The sequence below is a fragment of the Mytilus californianus genome, unplaced genomic scaffold (assembly GCF_021869535.1).
Source record: "Mytilus californianus isolate M0D057914Y unplaced genomic scaffold, xbMytCali1.0.p SCAF_5, whole genome shotgun sequence".
Taxonomy (NCBI): domain Eukaryota; kingdom Metazoa; phylum Mollusca; class Bivalvia; order Mytilida; family Mytilidae; genus Mytilus; species Mytilus californianus.
In genome coordinates this window covers 45,099,191-45,120,240 of record NW_026262701.1, presented here as the reverse complement: position 1 = coordinate 45,120,240, position 21,050 = coordinate 45,099,191, and the positions used below count along the sequence as shown (strand labels likewise).

Genomic DNA, 21,050 nt, shown 5'->3' with positions numbered 1-21,050 from the left:
TTGTATATCAAAACAATGTCTTAATAAGGGATGAATTCAGATTCTCAATTGTGAATTTTCCATCTCTATGTAACAACATTCCAGCAGCCTTTGCATATGGAGTATATATCTCAAAGTTGATACGATATTCCAGGACTTGTATTTCCTATCATGATTTCTTTAAAAGAGGGTTGCTGCTACTAGTAACTCGAATTAAGATTAATCGGCCAAATAGGTATTTTACCCTATTTGAAAAATATTCCTGAGTATTTAATTAAGATTGACAAAACTTAAAACCGTTTATCAATTTAATTTAATCCATTTCAAATCATTTTAATACCAGTCAAATAGATTCCCTTGCAGTCATCTTAGTTAATTTAAGATAGGGTTAAGCTACGAAAACTTTAGCCACACCCTCGTTAAACGATATCAAACTGGTATCAAGTACATTTAAACTTTAAAGTGCCCGCCTCTTTGTACGGTTAATAACTCAAATATCACAGAAAAGCAACACCGATCATCTATCGCCAATCCCTTTCAAACGTTATCGATCTTAGTCAGATAATATACCTACAACAAATATTCATAAATAAAAAGAATAATTGACAAATACATATGTAAATTAAGTAACTTATGGTTATTAGTGCCAGATCATATTTAATATACAGCAAAAAAGCAAATCAGTTAAAAATAAAATTTAAAGATAAATATTATATAATTTTGAATTGTCCGCATGCAGTAGCTCTAGTTTAGAAAGATTGTTGATAGGTGATATGAAAACTATTGTCATATTAGGAAGTGTGGTCTCTCACAATAATTGCAAAACATATAACGAGAAAGTGAGTCAGAAGGTCTTAATTGCACGTTTATAGAAAGGGAAAGAAAGTAAATAAATCAAAAAGAATTAATGGATTAAAAATTAAAACAAATCTGTACTTATTTTGATGATTAACCTATTATATACATTTCTGTTCTTGATTAATTTGTCATTTTTTGTGCGTCAAATTAATGTATTTCGGTAATATTTACTTTTTTCTTTTTGTTCGTTTTCTGGTTTTTTATTCGTTATCTAAAAATCAATATAGCGACAGACGTAAAAGGAACATCAGGTATTCATTGTTTATATCATTTAAATCGATGCATCTTATTTTTGAAGTAAAATAAATACTTTTACAAATACCGACAATTCAAACAGTATAAAAATAAAGAAATGTGCTATGATTGCCAATGAGACAACTATTCATCAAATAGGCAATTGTATGGCCTATTGTTTTCATAAGTTATTATTAAAACAAAGTATTTGTTTATCAAATAGAAATATTGATTATGAAAATGTTGCAATAATTGAATTTATTCCGTAAACAAGATAGTCTTGTTGAAAGTTGTAGGTGAATTATCAAATTAATCTACTTTGAAATATCCGTTAAAGTTGATATATTTGACAACGGTGCAAAAGGTGAGTTCACATCGGGAAAGGTTGAAAATATCAATATGGAACTTACAAAACATATCGTGCAAACAAGGTACCTCACTGTATTCAGCAAATACATCCATTCCCGGGGATCTATTATAACAATATATCTAGGAATAATATATTTTAGCTTCAACAATAGAAAATATGCCTAGGTCTAAATTGCTCGCCTCTCGAAAAGTTGTAAATGCATGAAACAGTCTGGATTTAAAGATCAGGCAACTATTACCTTTCCTATAAATCACGACGTAGAAATAATTATACATTTTATTTATTTTTTTTTAAGAGGGGGGGGATTTTACACCAACTTCTAAGTGTGATTAATTGAATAGTTAAAGGTCAATAAAAGAATGAGTTATCGCAATAAGTAAACCTATAGAGTCATTTTAAAGATATTTCAGAATTCAACTGAGCAGATCACCTATCGGTTCGTAAAGGACAGATATGCAAAATTATTACATTTTATGAATTGATGTACTGAAATGTCCGTCACAATTCAGACAACATAAAACTAAGGAGTTGTAGTATGATTATCAATGATACAACTTTCCATCAACGACTAAAATGCAAGGATTGCAACAGCTTCATGTCACCGTTACATTAGATTTATGAATTTTCTTTTATACTGAGTCTGTGTGTTTGATTAAATCCACTTAAAATTGTAAAACATTTAAAACTTATTGATCTTTTCTTTTGTATACGCCCGTTTACGGGCCGTATTATTGTATACCGTTGTTCGTCTGTCGATCAGCGTCAACATATTGGACAATAATTCAAAAACGCTTTCTCATGAAAATTTGGTGAATAGTTTATATTTATTGACGTAATCTCCCTTTCGATATTTATAAATTTAGATTTTGCATTTCCGAGGTATGGGATTTTATTCATAATAAATAATCATAATACTCTTAAAATACTGCCGAAATTTACCCACAAGAACTTACGTTGAATAAATCAAATATTAACAGCAATGAGTGTCCTTTCATAGATTTAGACATTTCAGTTTTACACCAGAAACTCTACACAAACATTTATGACAAAAGGGATGATTCTTCTTTCCCTATTGTTAATTTTCCTTCTCGTTGGAGGTGATGTTTCTCTGGCATCTTCTTACGGTGTTTATATATCCCAACTCGTTCGCTATCGGCCTAGCCACAATCAGGTGTCGTTTTGTGTTTTACATGAAGTCAAAAATGAAGATCACATCAGGAAAAAACCCTTTTGATATTTTGGTTCAGAAATGGTTTAAATTATGAAAAATAGCCGTCATAAGGCTAACACTTGAAGCATATACATAATTACATGCAGTTTTTGGAAGAAATATTCAATATTTTTATTAAATACCAGGTGTTTAAAAACTGTCTAATTTTCTTTAATGATTGCCTTCAAGACATGGTCACCAGTTTCAGATATTTGGCCAATGACAAGAACAAAAAAATATGTTTAGAATTATTGAATATCAAACATTTTAATCGAAAAAAATTAAGTGACAAAAACATGTTTAACTAACAATTATTTCAAACGACAGTAGCTTTCTTTGATCATTACTCTGATCTGATCAAACTATATCTAAACTAATCTATAAATAACAAAACTTTAAAAAAACTTTCTTTTGGTGTATAGAACATTAAAATAACTTGGTGCATATTCTTACAAAAAACAATCAAACTTATTAATACAATTAAATGCTTTGTCTACGGACAAGACATTCTATTGATATTTAATTAAGTGCATTAAAAACATAATTGTTAAAGTAAAGAATTAAAGTTACCCATTAAATTTTAAGCTGTGTTTTTTAATTTTTGGAAAATATAAAAATGTACCCATGATTCTTTATACATCTCAAAATTTTATTGATTAAGCAAAAATGAAGACACATTTTTTGAACTGAAATCCATAAATCTGACTGTTTTACAATCAAACTATTATTAAAACTTAATTTTGAAATAGTTGAATGTGTTCTCTTGAAAAAATAACATACATTTTATCTATCAAATGATGCTGAACATCGAGGAAATTGGCAACAAATACATTGTGATAATGTCTACGGACAAGACATTTTATTGATATTTAATTAAATGCATTAAAAAAATGATTGTTAAAGGTAAGATTAAAAGTTACCCATTAAATTTTAAGCTGTGTTTTTTTTTAATTTTTGGAAAATATAAAAATGTACCCATGATTCTTTACATATCTCAACATTTAATTGATTAAGCAAACATGAAGACACATTATTTCAATTGAAATCCATAAATCTGACTGGTTTACAATTAAACTATTATTAAAACTTAGTTTTGACATAATTGAATGTGTTCTCTTGAAAAAATAACATACATTTTATCTATCAAATAAGGCAGAACTCGAGGAAATTGGAAACAAATACATTGTGGTAATGTCTACGGACAAGACAAGTTCAGTTGAATAAACAATCTGTTAGAAATTTTGAAATATCTTGATAGAAATAAGAATACTATTCAATGTAATGAATATTGCTGGTTACAGTTTTGTTTATCATTATTTATGGTGGCAAAAATATGCACACATTACTCCTAAATACAAATTTTTTACAAGTAATTCCATTTCTTTTTAAATTCTGATCAAGTTAACATTCATTTACAGGAATCGGAATAAAGATTATATAAATTTGTTACGAACACAGGTTCATCTAGAAATATATTTAATTATAAAGTAAGAAAATTGTTTAGAAATATAATGGAATAAACAAAGATGTACAAGAATGACAGTGTCTACGGACAAGACAAAATTAACAGGTTCTTATTTGATACAAAAACAACAACACCAGGAGATTTGGTTATATCACAAAAAATGTCTCAAACATGAAAAAATCTAAAGGAAACTATATACAAGATTCTGTTTTTTGACTTCAATGTTAGGATCGCTTATTTCGCAGGAGATGGCAGATTTCTGTAGCCATGAATCATCAGTCTGATCTGGAAAAACATAATAGTTCTTTCCTCTAATTCGTTTAGTTTCCATAAAAAGCATAAAACATTCGTTGTTCTCTTCATTGAGTACGTAGGCCACATACTCCTTGAAATTGTCCTTGCGTTTGCCCTTGCCATACAACTTAAATTTGTAGTTTTAACTTGAACCACAAAATTTCCTCATCTACAGTGTCTTCAAATTGCAACATGAACCCTGAAAGGTAACTTTCGCTGCAGTCTTCACAGTTTCTTTCTAAACATATCTGGTGTGTGAAATCTTCTTGTTCATAATTACACAATCTTATTTTCGATACAATTGTCTTGTTCCACTTCGATACATTATGTTTCAATTCTTCCTTTGATGTAGAAGATGCATACTTTTGAACCGCCTCAATCTTCAGAGACAAATTACAACAGATCTGACAGAGACATGATTTGTGGGATGTTTCAGAAATGTATTTAACTTGCACTGGCTTTAGTTTTTCAAATGAATTGAAACCAACTTTATTTCAGGATTGAGAGAGTTATAGTCATTAGGTGTCTGTTAATTCTTTCTTTACCTGTTTTCATAACATCCGTCTTGTTTTCCACTTCTCTACTGATCTGTGGTGATAGGAAGCAAGCAATAATCGTGTCCTTTTCTTCTTCTTTTACTTTGTCTTTTCTTGGTTTACTTGGCTTGGATTTCCACCATTCTGATTCTTCAACAGGTGCTTGATTATATTGTCGTCTAAGGCCCAGAAAATTAAAAATAGCACTTCCAAATTTGTAGTATTTACCAACTGGTGCTAACACAGCATTATACAATGTGTCTGTTGCTGATTGTTTTCATTACAGCTTTGCCCACTTCTAATTGTAACACCACATGCTTACTATGTACAACTCCTTTCTTTTCGAGTTCTTTTCTTGTTCTTGGATAGTTTATCAGTTTCGTTAAAACTCTTGATCTTCTACGCAGGGTTTCAGGCATTGCCGCCTTTTCTTTTTTGGGAGATTTCATTCTGATGATCTCGAACCCCCTGGAGAACTTATGATATCATCATCATCTTCATCAGCTGTCCTTTTGTTATTTTAGCTATTGTCAAGCTCTGTTCCAGTCAGTTTGATTTTGAGTCTCCAATTCTGTGTCCTTAACACTGCTCTTTTTTTTTCTCTCATTCTCAAGTATTTGCTTATTTGTGCTGTTTGTACTTTGTTTCCTTGTACTTCTTTTGTTTGCATCCAGAGGATGATCCTCTACTGTATTTCTGGTATCAGCTTTTTGTTTTTTTCTGTACTCTTTTTTTTAATTTTTCTTTTAAAAGCTTTCGACCATCATTAAATCTTTGTTCTCTGTCTATCTCTCTTTCAGCTTGTTTTCTCTCTCTGTCTTTCTTTTTCATGTCTTCATATTTTGATGCATTGGTTATTTTAATTTTATCCCTGTATTTTCTCATTCTTATTGTCTTTGGTGTATATTTTTCTTTTCTTTAACTACCGGTAACACTTTCCTCTCTCTTAAATCCACCACTTTAAAATTTATTCTGAAATAGAAACAATAGAATGAAATCTATAGAATCTAAAGAAATAATTGTGATTATATTTATGTTGAAAATACTGAGTTTTAATTTGTACAAAGAACTTTTATCACCTATAAATAAGATTTAAGTTCCAAAGCAGACAAATAATTGAATGTAATACCTCATCTGCTGGTAATCCTGAAATGCAAAAGATGAAGTCAGAGAGAGAGAAATACTATTTCTTCATTTGATTAAGTCAACCTTTTAAGTTATGCAGCAACTGGAATAAATATACTGAAGTAAAATAAGATATGCTTTTTATGACTGACAATTTGCCACTTTATGAAATCCACTCCTATAAAGTAATTTTACAAAAAATTAAAACAGTTAAATTACCATTAATTAATTAAAAATAATATATTTCTAAGTTTAAACAACACATAGGAACAATTTAGATCCATAAAGCCAAGCAATATTGATATAAAGGCATGTCTACGGACAAGACATGTGTCTACGGACAAGACATTCTGATATTTTTTTCAAATTCTTCCTTAATTAATAGATGGTAGAAAAAATGTTTGTAGTGTTTTCATATCTACAAAAGAGAAGGAACTTAGCAATGCAACATTAATGTTATTACACTAATTCCAGTTTACTAGGAAATGCATGTCTACGGACAAGACATTTTTTCACTTTATTTGTATATCCAACTTTGATGGCATATATCTCCAGCTAGGGTACTGCAATATTGATATATGAGGTAGTTGTTGATAATTTATATACAAGAAGAGAAAACAAAACACATAATAGCATAAATTTCATTTATTTTTCTCTTATATCACTACACTGTACAAGGTAAAAACAAAAATACAAAATCGCATAACGAACGCATAGTATTCCACTTTTTATCATAACTTTGTAACCACTGAAGATTTTTCCTTGCAACAAAAGAAGGATGAATTATTTTTTATAACAGTAAACCAATAATGTTGTTCAAATGAGGTTCACTATCAACTGATAAAAACAGTGTAATTTTGATTGAAACAACATAACGTAAAATTTTGCCCATTTTTAGCGTATATTTTAGTGGGTTTTTTTTCAAAACGGTCACACATATACATGATATGTGATATGCATTGTGAAGCCCCATACTCTCTTGCTCAGTTCAAAGATGTAATACTTAAATTAAGTTCATCTTCTTGTCTATAGAAACCTATACCATAGACCAAATATGAAATGTACATCTGATTGTGGCTAGACCGTATGCCCGTGTCTAGAGTGACGTTTTGAATTTCAATAAGCGTAATCTATGTATTACTGGTAAAAAGTAAAAAACCAAAAAAACAGAACTCCAAGGAAAATTTAAATCGGAAAGTTCCTTATCAAATGGCAAAATCAAAAACATCAAACGAATGGAAAACTATTTTTCTGTCATATTCCTGACTTGGTACAGGCATATCCTTATGTAGAAAATGGTGGATTAAATCTGGTTTTATAGCTCGCTAAACCTCTTACTTATATGTAAATTATCAAGTCAGGGATTTTGTTACAAGAAATTACTATAACATTTACTTAATTCTTCCATAGATAAAAAAGATTTAGTTTGCAAGTCTGGCTGTACCTGTAAAAAACTTTTTTTTCAGACGGAATGACACATCCTTTATTTTACGGTGATGTTGTTTACCGAGGTCGGAAATGTATATACGATCCTGGTGAACTTATAAATCCTTTAAATAAACATATTTTAAAAGGTTACCTATTCAACATTGTAACTATATCTTTGAATATTGTTTTTATTCGTAGACATATTAATTTTGTTATCAGTAATTTAAAATCATACTAAATAGCTTGTTATACACATATGCACTTTCACGGTACTACAGGCCCTAGACTTTTACTCGATACCTTTATTTTGGCATTGCACCAGATAATTTTTTTTCTCTGACTGTTAATGACGTCTTTACACTAAATTCATTGGATGTTGGATGTGTACTGATTTATATTTTAGTCTTAGATGCATAATTTGTTTTATAAGTTTTCATTGGCTTTAAACTAACTGTCAGTAACTGAAAGTACTATCAGATCTGTACTTATTGTCTTTTTTTGTTGTTAGGGATGAGGGATGGATAAATACACTGCTACGTCCGGTCTGTGTTTTTGTTTGATGTTTTTCTGATTGTGTCGATCTGACGAGATAAGCCTTTTCTTCTAATTTTTATAGTTTTTTCTTATATTGTGCTGTTACACCACTGTCCCAGGTTAGTTACGGGGAGGTTGAGCGCTCACAAACATGTTTACCCCTGCAACATTATTGATGTGCCTGTTTTTTTTTTGGGGGGGGGGGGGGGGGGGTAAATGTATTCTTATTGGTGTGTGTCCTTGAGTATAATTCGTGTAAAATTTTGAAAAGAAGCAAATACTTACTTAAAATATACATTTTCAATTTGCAGGTGGTCTTGATATTACAGCATCACGGACGACGTATTCAGCAATAGTTGGAGATTCTATTGTTACCATACTGTGTAATATAAACGGCACACCACCTGCTATTGCATGGGACTGGACAAAAACATCAATTGCTGGAGGCAATTCTGAAATAATATCTCAAGGGACAAATAATGCACGAAGACAAGTTATCAATTCTGCAACAAAACCCAATTTAAATATATATAGCATGACAGAAGACGATGAAGGTGTCTACAGATGCAGAGCTAATAATGGGGAGCAACAATATATAAGTGAACCTGTAATGCTAAAAGTGCAAGAAGGTAATATATTCGTACTTTCCTTTCAATCTTTCACATTCAGTCATCTATTAGAGTAAACAATTTTTTTTTATATGTACCTAAGAGCACACACTTGGTAATGCCTAATGGTAAATAAGAGGCCTGATAAATGTCTTCATGTAATCATCATGCTCTTGTAATAAGGTTAGGGAATTTGCCTCTACAAAAAGCTTGTAAAATTGAAATCTCAAATGTTTTATTTCAAATAGACATGAAGTATTTTCCAATGCCTTTTTACCCGTTATGACTTACAAGTACTAGTGTAATAAGGCCGGACGTTGACATGTACATATGTAGGTGTTTAGAATTTTGTCAATTGGTCTTTGGTAAAAAGTTGTCTCAGTGGCAATCTTCCCTCGTCTCTTGCTTGTTATATTTATCAACAACAAGACGACTTGTGTTACATGTACTAGTTGAGGAAGACATAATTTCCATTCTGACCTTTTAACTAGAAATTTCTTCTTCCATTTTTAGTATTCTTTTATCTTATTGACCATTATTGTTTCTGATATTTTTTCTTGGTTAACGATTTTTTCTTATCTTCATGGACGTTTTGTTGATGTATTTTCAACTTCGTAATCCTTAGCCATTGCATGTCTATGTACCTTGGGCATTCAAAGTAGATCAATTTATTTGTTAAACAAATTGAAGGATCAACGTAGTAATTGCATATACCTTTTCAGGACATGATGCAACAAATGAATTAATTACTATTGTAACATTCGTTTTTAGAATTGATAAGACATTTTTTGTCCCGTGAAAGCAGTTAGTTCTATGATTAGTTATTGGGTTACAAATTCATGTTTCAAATATTCATGTTGAACCAATGACTTTGAAGTGTTTGAAATTTTTAAAAACGTTGTCCGTTTCCGAAAATGTCTAAAAAAGTAAAGCACAAGAGAATCATAAGAATAAGTTAACAAAAAAACAATAATTTTAAAACTGAATAAAGAGCAGATACGATGATCATTTAATGCAACTACGCTTACTGAGTGTTCTACTACTAATCTTTCAGTGCTTTTAACTACTTCCATAAATTTTATCAAAGAAATTATCTTTAACTTTTGTTATAAAACATATGAAAAGAGTGGAATTAACAGTTTTTTGTGTGCAAAATATTCTTTAGATGTTTTAGATAAACTTTATACTTATGATGGTCCTTTTGATTCAGTTGACAATTTTGACTTTTTCCTTCTTTATAATACTCTGTCATACAATCTTATCAAACAAAAGATATCCTTTTTGATTAACACATGGTTTGAAAAATCTGATTTGCAAATGTATTTGCTACAACTCTTATTAAGCTTTTTATCTACTGAGAAGTAATGATGGTAACATAAACAGCAGTAATTATCCTTTTCTAGATTAAGACATTTCAATTTCTAAAGGGAAACTCCATACAAAAATTTACAACAAAAGAGACGACTTTTCATTCCCTATTGTTAATTTTCATTTTTTAGACGGCGATATTCCTTTGGCTCCATCATACGGTGTTTATATATCTCAACTCGTTCGTTATGCCCGTGTGTGTAGTGATGTCATAGATTTTAACGAACGTAATCAATGTATCACTAGTAAATTATTAAGTCAGGGATTTCGTTACCATAAATTTCTTAAAACATTTACTAAATTCTTTCATAGATACAAAGATTTGATTAGTAAATTTGGCTGTACCTTATTAAACTTTATTAAAACTTATTAAAAATGGTATTTCACATTCCTAAATTTTACGGTAGTATTGTACTAAAAGCGCGGAAATCACTATGTGATCCGTGTAAACTTATCGAACCTTGAAATAAACTTATTAGTAAAGGTTATCTTATTAATATTGTAAGAAGATCTTTGAATATTGTTTTCATTTGCACTAACATCGATTTTGTCATCAACAAATTAAAACATAATTAAATTTGTATTCTTTTCGAATGGTTTTTTGGGATGTATATATACACATCCACGTTTATTTTCTACTTATAAATCGTTTTATCTATACATAACATCATACATATTTATTATAATGTTAAATACTAACTATCCTATTGCCTGTCGTTACTTTTATTTTGGCATTGCAAAAGTCATGTCTTCTTTGACTGTCCATGGCGTTAAAACACTAAATCCCTGTCTCGGATGTGTTTTAATTGATTTTAGTCTCTGATGCGTGATTTTTTATTATTAACTGTTTTTGGCTTTTATCTAGCTTTCAGTTACTGCGAGTACTCTCACATCGTACTTTCGTGTTAATATGACCTATTGCCACAATTTGAAATGCATTTCTGTTATTCAATGTCTACTTATTTTGTGTTATATCTCGTCTTACTATTTTTTTACCACCTTTGATAAGTATTTAGTTTGACGAAAAAAAATTTCACTTCTGTACTTGAACTATGAATAACAAATTTATTTTGTAAAAAATGGTTCTGTATTCCTAACAACAAAATTTTTATATTTAAATTTACCAGTGTACGTTACTTTATTTAACTCCATTTTTTCCTAGGTAAGAGTTGTTTTTTTGACATTGAAACATCTTTTTTATTTATATTGTGTCATAGATCAAACTTATTCGTTCAGTGTATATTTACTTGTTTTTGTGTATTGTCTTTTTGATCGAGTTACTGCGAGTACTCTCACATCGTACTTTCGTGTTAATATGACCTATTGCCTCAATTTGTAATGCATTTCTGTTATTCAATGTTTACTTATTTTGTGTTATATCTCGTCTTACTATTTTTTTACCACCTTTGATAAGTATTTAGTATGACGAAAAAAAAATTCACTTCTGTACTCGAACTATGAATAGCAAATTTATTTTGTAAAAAATGGTTCTGTACTCCTAACAAGAAAATTTTTATATTTAAATTTACCAGTGTACGTTACTTTATTTAACGCCATTTTTTCCTAGGTTAAAGTTGTTTTTTTGACATAGAAACATCTTTTTTATTTATATTGTGTCATAGATCAAACTTATTCGTTCAGTGTATATTTACTTGTTTTTGTGTATTGTCTTTTTGATCGAGTTAATAATACTTGATATTTTATTGTGTGTCTTTGTATGTTTTAATGTTATACCATTGTTTCAGGTTAGGGCAAAGGTTGGCGCATGTTATAACGTTTAAACCCGCTGCATTTTTATGCACCTGTCCTAGGTCAGGAGCCTGTTGTTCGATGGTTGTCGTTGGTTGGTGTGGTTCATAAGTGTTTCTCTTTTCTTGTTTTTTATATAGGTTATACCGTTGGTTTTCCTGTTTGAATTGTTTTACACTAGTCTTTTTTTGGGGCCCTTTATAGCTTGCTGTTCTGTGTGAGCCAAGGCTCCGTGTTGAAGGCCGTACTTTGACCTATAATTGTTTACTTTTTACATATTGTGACTTGGATGGATAGTTGTCTCATTGGCAGTCATACTACATCTCTTATTTATAGATATACTTACTGAATATGTGATAAGATAAATACAGCTGTAAATTTTCTCCTTGACAACATTTACGTACGTCTCGGCTATCAAGTTTACGGGTATTCTTATAGGCACCAAATGTGTTCCTTAAATAATAAACTTATTCCTGTACTGTTATAAATTGCAGTGTATGAAAATCCTCAGTAAAAGCCCTTCTAAATTCTATCTGATTGATAAATTCAATAACATCTACCGTTTATCGTTATGATATTGTTTCGTACAATAATAAAGAATTCTCTATATTTACTGCCGGAATTTACCCAAAGGAACTTTCTTTTAATAAATCAAATATTAAAAGCAACGTCTGTCATTTCCTACATTAGGATTTTTCAGTTTCACACAAGAAACTTTACACAAAAATTGACGACAAAAGGGACAATTTTTCTTTCCTTATTTTTGATTTTCCTTCTTTTGGACGGTGCTGTTCCTTTGGCGTTGTTTTACGGTGCTTATGTATCCCAACTCGTTCGCTTTGTAGTGACGTTTTGGATTTCAATGAGCGTAATCTATGTATCACTGGTATATTATTAAGTCAGGGATTTCGTTACAACAGATTACGAAAGAATGAGTTACTTAAAACCTTTACTAAATGCTTCATAGATAAAAAGATTTGGTTTGTAAGTTTGCCTGTATTTCAAACGGAATATCACATCTCATTTTACGGTGATGTTGTATACGAGCCCGGAAATTAAGATACGATCCGGTAAACTTATTAATTCTTTAAATCAATTTATTCTGAAAGGTTACAGATTCAACACTGTAATTGGATCTTTGAATATTGTTTTCATTGGTATGAATATTGATTTTGTTATCTGTAATCTAAACCAAACTTAATATCATTGTGATACACATATGTACATTCACGGTACTACAATCTGTCGATATTTTCCTTTCGAGACCTATAGTTTAGTGTTGCACAAGGTCATGTTTTTCTTTGACTGTAAATGACGTCTTTATACTAAATCCACTGGATGTTGGTTGTGTACTGATTGATATTTTAGTCTTAGATACATATTGTTTTTATTAGTTGTTATTGGCTTTGGACTTGTTGTCAATGTTAAATTTGAGACTTTACTATTTTAGCATCCTTTAGAAGTGTTCCAGGTGAACCTCAAACAAATAACGCGTTAGAAATTGAAGAAGGAATAACAGTAATTCTTTCATGCAGTTCTTCTGGAGGAAATCCTGCACCATCAGTTGTTTGGTTGAAGGATAATATTTTAATTAATGATGGTACTAACTCATCCAGATTTGGAAATGAAACAATAACAACATTGACCTTTGTAACGACCTCATATGACGATCTAGAGGTATATGAATGCCAGGCGAATAATGGTTTTCTCCAGAGACCACTTGTGAAAACCACATATCTAGTATTAAATCGTATGTATTGTCATTTCTTCAAACATTAATTACATCTCTATCTAATGTCTAGACAATTGTCTTATCAACAAATGTCGTATGCTAATATAAATGTATCTTTTGATTTTTTTGTGACTTTCGGACTTTCGGATGCTGTATTAGTAACGTGTACCCGTATTTTACGTTATAAATACTTATCGTTTTCTGTCTATCGTTCAATAGTAGTGTATGACGATATTATGAAATATAAAAATGTTTATTTAATGGTTTAAAAATACAAGGAAAAAGGTGTTAGCAAATTATGTCTATGTCTATATGAAAATTTAAAGATAAAGATCAATTCAGAAAAGTGTTTTGGCACACAAAATGTTGTATTACATGAAGTTGCATACAATATAAAAGCCATCTTGAAATTAGAGTAGCAAAATTTAGTTTAAATTGGTTTCCTGATAATGCTGCTTAGATTCTATTGGCTTAAATGAGTTAATGAACAGTGGACATGTTTACGTAAAGGAGAAGAAATAAGACAAGGGAGATCAAAATCCTGATTGAATAAATTAATATTACGAGTAATCCAGCCTGGTCTATGAATATTATTGCTATCGGATCTAATTTCTAGAAAAGATATCATGTGGTTAACATCTAATTAAGATGTCAAAATTGTATTCTGGTAGCTAGAAATATAGAAATGGGTAATGAGTTTCATTTGAAATATATGTATGGTAGGGATTTTCAAATAAGGCAAAACATGAATTTAGTGTTTTTTCAACCATCGCCGGACATTTCTATAAATGTTTTTATGCTGATGTTCCCTAGTTCACCCTCCTGTAGAAGCGCTTATAGTTTTAATTTATACTTTTATTATTACATAATTATTTACTTTAATCAACATGATCAACCTGCATTGTGAACACAATTCGTTTTATTTACACTATTTTCCCATGTCTGATGTTAATTAACATACATCATACTATTCTAAGTAAGATATAAAAGCGAGACGGAAGATACAAAATGAATATTCAAACTCATCAGTAAGAAACAAACTGCAAACTGACAACGCCACGAACATATAAAAAAATGACCAAAAGACTGACAACAGTATAAAAAATACAAATTAGAAAACTAAAGACTGAACAACACGAATTACCAGGATTGATCTTAGGTACTCCGGAAGGTATGCAGATCCTGTTCATTATATGGCTGTCATCGGGTTGCTGATGTAAATTCAAGGAAAAAAAGGACGTGGTTTTAGTTACTACGATCGAAACATTATTGTCGTCATCTGTGAAAAGATATTCCATTATCGCCGACTTATTCGCAATGACTTCCGTAAAATTTTCGAGGTGATGACCTTAACTTCACAACTTGGAACCTATCGTTTAATAGCTTAATAGCTTGCGTAATAAGCAACTTTCTATCAAGGAAATCATGATAGGAAACGCAAACTTTGGAATATCATATAAACTCAGACATAAATTGCTCGATCTGTTTATTGATGTATTTTCGCGGTGCTGACCCATGTATATTAGTCCATTATAAGCTATTCATTTATTATCGTATAGGAAATCTGTTAGGTTTTTTTTTAAATTAAAAAAGTTTAGAGTAAGTACAACACTAAAAACAACATGCAAGTAAATAAGTTCTTCAACAACAATGTACTTGTGTGAGTTAAACATGTGTTAAATCATCGGAACACAGTTAATTAAAAAGTTTAGCTGCAGATGAAGTCGAGACTATCACGTTTTTCTCGAACAATTTAACAATGTAATGCATTAAATAGATACGAAATATTTCGTCATTAGCAGTATCCCTTGTCTGTCTGATCATTCCCTCTCAAATCTGATGATTTTTACTTTTACTATTGTATGTTCTATTTTCATTCACAGTCTAGCTTACTTTGGAACCTTCAGAAGGGATTATGCTCATCTTTGCTCCACAGTACTGTAGTTCCCTAGCATATTATGTTTCAATTTGTTTTATATAAATATTTATAATGTCGCAGTAACTAAAACCTAACAAAAGTATCCAGATGAACAAATACAATTAATTAATATTCATGAAATGAAAATTAAAAAACAATCCATACAAATTTCCACAAACACAAAAAAAAAAGCTGACGACGAAATTTTGATATTGCCACGCACTCAGTAACTCTTTTGAAAGGTAAAACAGTTATTTCATTAACAAGATCAAATGGCAAAATCAAAAGCACAAACACATCAAACGAATTGACAACAACTGTCATATTCCTGACTTGGTACAGGCATTTTCTTATGTAGAAAATGGTGGATTGAACCTGGTTTTATAGTGCTAAACCTCTCACTTGTATGACAGTCGCATCAAATTCCATTATATTGACAACGATGCGTGAATAAAACAAACAGACATAATAGGTAATAATATCACATATATTCATCATTATTATTGTATTGCAAACCTCGTTTACCCTTTAGCTTCCAACAAACCTCCAGGTCAACCAATAATCACTGGATCACAACGCTATGATTTAGGAGATACAGTAACAATATCGTGCAGTTCTACAGGAGGAAATCCTTCACCTACAGTGAATTGGCTGAGAGATAACAATATTATCACAACTGGTATAAATAGATTTTCAGGAAGTGGGGTGACAAGAACAACGCTGACCTTTGTTGCTGGTTTAGAAGACCACCTTGAAGTGTTTGAATGTCGGGCTAATAACGGCTATTTACAGAACCCTCTTGCGTCGACAACATATATTGAGTTGTATTGTAAGTATAAGCTTAGAGTATTGCAGAGGATGCTAACAAATGCAGGTTTTGCGAACATAATAAATTCGTTGCAGAATCTGTGATTAAATTTTCTACAACTGGCCAATACAGCAACATATGCACTGCTTATTCTTTTAAACGACGTTTCAATTTGCAAAAATATTTGCCGTAAATTTTATGGAATATACGCATAGTCACTTTTAATTTCCTTGTTGCTAAATTTTGATTTTCATAATTAAAGTTGTTGTCAATATAACCAATAATTTCGTATTATTCTTTCTTAACAATGCCTCGTTTCGAAAGATAAGGTTACCAAGACTCGTAATCGTGATTTTCTTTGGAACTCCATAAAGTAATGTCGTCTGATCTGTAATTTTACCGATTGTTTCTTTGTCCCAATTGTGACATTCAACAGAATGTTATTTCGCATGACAGGTGACGCATTCATACGAAGGAATAATTATCCTGTCGGCGAATCTGGACTCGCTCCGGTTGGAAGTTATGCGATTCTCTAAATTTCTGTCTCTTCCTCATCGATTACGAGATAAGGACATCGATAAACTAATTGACTCTCAAAAATGACGACTTCAATATGTACACTTAAGAGATTTACTCTGCTGAACTGACTTTAAATAAAGCTAATACGAACACTGAACACAGCCCTTTCCTGGATCTTGATATATATATATCTTTAACGGGAAGCTTAATATCAAAATTTACGTTAAAAGAGATGATTTTTCATTTCCTATTGTTCATTATCAATTTTCAGATGTTGACGTTCCCTTGTCACAATCTTATGGGGATTATATATCTCAACTTGTTCGATTCGCTCGTTTATGTAACAACGTATTTGATTTTAAGGAAAGAAATCGCTGTATTACTGAAAAAGTATTACACCAGGGTTTTCGATATCACAAAGTAGTCAAAACATTTCCTAAATTTGAAGATCGGTACAAGGACATCATTAGTAAATATAAATCAACAGGCAGACATCTTATACGTTCAGGTATTTCACATCCTATCTTTTATGGTAACATTCTTTACAAAGCACAAAATTGTCATCATTCACATCAGTGCTAACCAAACCTTTAAACAGACGTATTCAGAAGGGATAAAGTTACGATACTGTTGTCAGGTCATTAAAGATGGCATATTTTGAAAATTAATATTGATTCCCTCATACATGTCATAGGGTCTTTGCATCGGAAATAAACACATTTATTCTAAAACCAGTTGTTGGCATGATACGGGTTATGTACTTCTCATATATTTTATGATGATATGATACTAAACCCCTAACGGAAGGGATTGTGCTTGATTTTATATGATGAAGACATAATTTTTCAATCAGTTTAATTGAGGTCTGGAGCTGGATGTCAGTAACTGCTAATAGTACTTTGTTAATTTATGTATCATTGTCATTTTGCTTAGTTTCTTCTGATACCTATTCTGACATCGGACTCGGACTTCTTTTAAGCTGTGTTTTACTGTGCGTATTGTCGTGTGTTTGTTTATTCTACATTGGCTAAAGGTATAAAGAGAGGGTTGAGATTTCACAAAACATGTTTAACCCCGCCACATTTTTCCGCCTATCACACTTCAGGAGCCTCTGTCCTTTGTTAGTCTTGTATGTTTTTTTAAATTTTAGTTCATTTATATGTTTCCGAGCTTAGTGTGACGTCCATTTTCAATGAACTAGTACACATTTTTGTTTAGGGGGCGGGATTTGCTCGCTGTGTTGAAGACCCATTGGCGGCCTTGGGCTGTTTTATGCTGTTTGGTCGGGATGTTGTCTCTTTGGCACATTCCCCATTTCCGTTCTCAATTTTATTGTCGCCATAATGAATCTGACTACGAGACTGAAATCACAACTGCTTTAAACAGTTATATTAATATTCGGAGATACTATTTTTTATAAATAAAGGGGATTCACCAAAATTGGTGTTCAATAAAATGCAATAATGTTGTATGCATAATTTGTAAAGTCACAAATCAGGAAACCACGAAAACAAATTTTGTTTTCAATCAACGAAAATTGATAACCAGCAAAAAAATTAATTCACAGTATCTTATATGTAAATATCATGTGGTTATATCTTATTTGTGTAGTGTTTTCATTATTGTATCTGTTCAGTTGCTCCAAGGGTTCCAACACTGACCGGTCCTTCAACCCTTCTTTCTGGATCCTCTGGAAAATGGATTTGTTCTTCAGCGAATGGATACCCTGCTCCAACCATATCAATAAGAATCCAAGATCGGCAATACACAAACGAGATAGCTGTTGTACAGTCATATGATATCATTGACAGAAGTTATACAGTAGCTGGTACATTAAATTTAGTTCCGTCGACTGACAAAACTGGACAAGATCTTTGCTGTGATGTTATTTATCTATTTGATAACAATGATCCTCAATCTACTTGCTTGCAGCTGACGATAAATGGTTTGTTGGATAATATTTTGTTTGTGTTTGAAGATAATTTTATAACATTCAGATTGAAATATTCAATCAACTGAAAATGTGCAGATTGAAAATTAATAACAAATATTTAACAAAATACAAATGCCATGTCACTAAATTTGGATTCATACGTTTGTATTCCACAAAAGCACAAAACTAGAACATAAAATATTTATTTAGTTTTTCTATATCCCTAGTTACCGGTATTCAGATTTTTAATTTATTGATACTCTTTAAAATATCAACTGCAAATCACAATATGAGCACTTTAGTCGAGTGAGTAGATCGGACGAGTTCAGAATGTTCAACAATGTGTACAGCAGAAATTATATTGTAAATATCAATCAGATGAAAATCTAATAATCGTGTAATCGTTTATTCCTATCTTTATGAAAAAAACAAAAGTATTGTCTTTGCTGACCCTGAAAATTCCCATAGGAGTAATATTATGACGTTGATAATTTATTCAGGTAACTTTTTAACGCCTTTTCAACGCTTTAGGTGTCACAAAGCCGTGATATGGAATTATATGAAGAGCTGAGCAAAGTAATACAAGCATACAAAAGATTTATATAGCATATGACAAGAAAATACAATGTCACTTAAGTTTGTTCCATACGTTTGTATTCCACAAAATCACAAAACTAGAACATATGCTTTACAGAGACGCGCGAACATATAAACAACAGTAATACAGTTAATGCTCTCTAATATCATATATTTCATTATTTTGAAATACCATATATCGGTAGATTTTCTTCACTTTGCATGCTCCTGTGACATATTTATGTAAACATCTCTAAAACATTATATATAGTATACAGCATTTAGAAATAAAATAATTATTTACAGATGAAGACGAAGACACTATTATAATTTATGTCGTGATTGGAATTTTTGCAGTGTTGATTCTCTTTGTATTACTTATTGTGATGATCTGGTACAGAAGATGTATGTTTATTTAGAATCATGTGCAAAACAGTGTAGCCGAGACCATTGATTGGCGCGCTGAAATATCCCATTGACTGGGTCAGATTAGGTGAACGTTCGTCTGTAACGCCCACAACTCCCGACGTATTTATTATAAACATTTAAACTGGGGGGTTGCCAAAGGGTCTCAGTATATATACGAACTAAAGTGCACAGTATATTATATACATATTTTATTTGCGATCATAAAATGTACGAAGTCGTCCATTACTATGTAAATTGGGTCGATTAAAAAAAAATCTGAATATGTTTCTGTTGCCAAGGGTTTTTCACAAGTATAGTAATTAGCAGAAAAGATCATCAAACTATACATTTTATACTGAACTGCGGCCAAGCTTAGCGAAAGGTCGTGCAACATAATCAGTCAAACAAACTTTATTAGATTAACTCGTTAAGGAACGATCGTTTTCATTGGTCAATTCAAACCTTCGACCTCACACCTGCGAAAATAGAACACGCGTACTATAAAGCTGAATGGACTGATCAGTATTCACGTAGCCGGTCAAGGTCGTTAAAAACTTCCATCGTCATATTCACGTACATGACTGTGTTCTTGATTATCCCATGGCAATTCTAGCTTTTATACATGTGCATGTAAAATTTTAAACTTTAATCTTAATTACAGTCACGTCGAAATATTTAATTCAACTGTCTCCTCTCAATTGGTTCTGGATTAAGGGAGCTACCATTTTATTTTGATTTGGGGTGGGGGACTTGGATGAAACATTTTGTCCTGCATTTTTTTTTATTTTAGTTGTTATCTCTGTCCTGTCTTTCTATTTTTCAGTCTGTTAGGTCCTGACTATATTTATTAGTTTATCCTGATTTTTTTTACATAAATCGTCGTCCTGCCTTTTTTTTGTCAAGTTGCTCACCCTGCCTTATCTTTTATTCAATGGACTTGATGAATTAACGTTGTACTTGAAATGAAACCGTACTTAACTACAAAAATAACCAAATTACATACTAAAGATATTGCTCGATATTTATAGTAAATGGGTTTGTGTTATAAACTGTCATGTTCATTATTCATATTATTTCATAAGTTTTAGGATAGTGTGATTTTTTTTCTGATTTAGTTTACTTGATTTTGAAATAAATCCCGAAATTCTAAGTAAATTCAGAACATGTAACCAGCCATGCTTTGTTTAGAGAAAAAATGGAGATGGCAAACCATGGCACAGTGGAAGGAAATGTACTTTATAAACTCCAGCGATATACTTTCTTAATTTATAATTAACTGTTTTGCTATCCTCGGTTGAAAATTATATATTGTAAATATTTAAATAGTTGCATAGAAAACAATCAGTTTTAAACAGTGTGGTTATTCACTTAATGTATTGATAAAAGGTGACTCCATTT

General features: G+C 31.2%; 1 protein-coding gene across 1 annotated transcript in view; it reads left to right on the top strand.

The window, feature by feature from the left end:
• The window catches only part of LOC127701992 (hemicentin-1-like), a 187,047-nt gene extending 167,384 nt beyond the window's left edge, over positions 1-19,663 (top strand). Inside the window, exons 9-11 of the mRNA XM_052205963.1 lie at positions 15,941-16,237; positions 18,372-18,680; positions 19,551-19,663. Of these exons, the coding sequence (XP_052061923.1) occupies positions 15,941-16,237; positions 18,372-18,680; positions 19,551-19,663 (719 nt within the window). The remainder of the gene's footprint in view (positions 1-15,940; positions 16,238-18,371; positions 18,681-19,550) is intronic.
• The last annotated feature ends 1,387 nt before the right edge of the window (positions 19,664-21,050 follow it).